At 39.7% G+C, this 933-nt stretch overlaps 1 protein-coding gene across 1 annotated transcript; it reads left to right on the top strand.

Annotated features, from left to right (window-relative positions):
• Positions 1–290: 290 nt before the first annotated feature.
• Pmar_PMAR028729 (conserved hypothetical protein) lies at positions 291–841 on the top strand (the record flags this gene model as incomplete). Its single annotated transcript, XM_002779687.1, has 5 exons — positions 291–364; positions 405–476; positions 518–585; positions 630–703; positions 754–841. Coding segments are annotated over 5 exons (376 nt in total), but the record flags the coding sequence as incomplete, so codon positions are not given.
• Between the last annotated feature and the right edge of the window lie 92 nt (positions 842–933).

Here is a 933-nt window from a genome sequence, read left to right as displayed (position 1 = left end):
GCTGAGCTGATGAGAATAAGAGAAAAACAGAAAGAGTCCGAAGAGGGTGTAAGCGATAGTCGGAATAAAGTGACGGAATTGGAAAGTAGTATAATCATTATTGTTAAACGTAATGAACAACTTGAAGATGAATTGAAGAAGATTGAAAAAGAGAAGAGCAAGATTGAGAAGGAATATATGTCGTTGATGGCAGAAAAAGATATAATGGGGGCCAACCTGGTTCGTCGTAATGATGAACTTGCCTTACTGTAATAATGAGGAATAGCCTTTGCCGTTGCCATCGATACTAGATATGAGAAATTGAGAGTACAAGAGAACACTATTGATGAGGGCAGTGTTGAACATAGTAGAAAAGAGGATGAAGGTGCTCACCTTATTATCATATGTAGTGAGCATGAGCTCAGGTAGAAGCATAAGTTTGGTGATGGAATCGACGAAGAGGAATATTGCCAATCTGAATCTCCAAGTTGACGAGGGTAAGGGCGTGATAGTGATATCGGTGTACACTCAAGCCTAGAGGCGTCGTTACGAAATGAAGTGTACCGACTACAACAAGAATTGATGAAAGAGAAAAGTAAAGTTCGGGTAAGGAGGCCTCCCTAGAAATGCTCATTAATGGGAGTGCACAGGGACTAGTCGAGGAATTGGAGAATCCTGATAATACGCAGCGATGGCGTGCATTAGAGGGAACTGATCTCGATATGTGGGATGATGATGCTGTTGTTGAAATACTATCGTTACAGTGCTATTCAGAGGCGAACTCGAGGATAAGATCAATACTCTGCAGAAAAGATTGATAAGGAAAAGTGAAGAGTTAGTGAACTATGATTTAGAATTACAGGTGAATAATCATTCTTGCAAATAGATTGTTATTGTTGTTTGCTGTAGAGTAAAGAAGAACATCGATTGGAGTTGTATAGAGTACTAATGGAT

This window comes from Perkinsus marinus (genome assembly GCF_000006405.1).
Source record: "Perkinsus marinus ATCC 50983 genomic scaffold scf_1104296945854, whole genome shotgun sequence".
NCBI lineage: Eukaryota > Perkinsozoa > Perkinsida > Perkinsidae > Perkinsus > Perkinsus marinus.
Note: the sequence above shows the minus strand (reverse complement) of the source record. Positions and strands in the feature narration are given on the sequence as shown.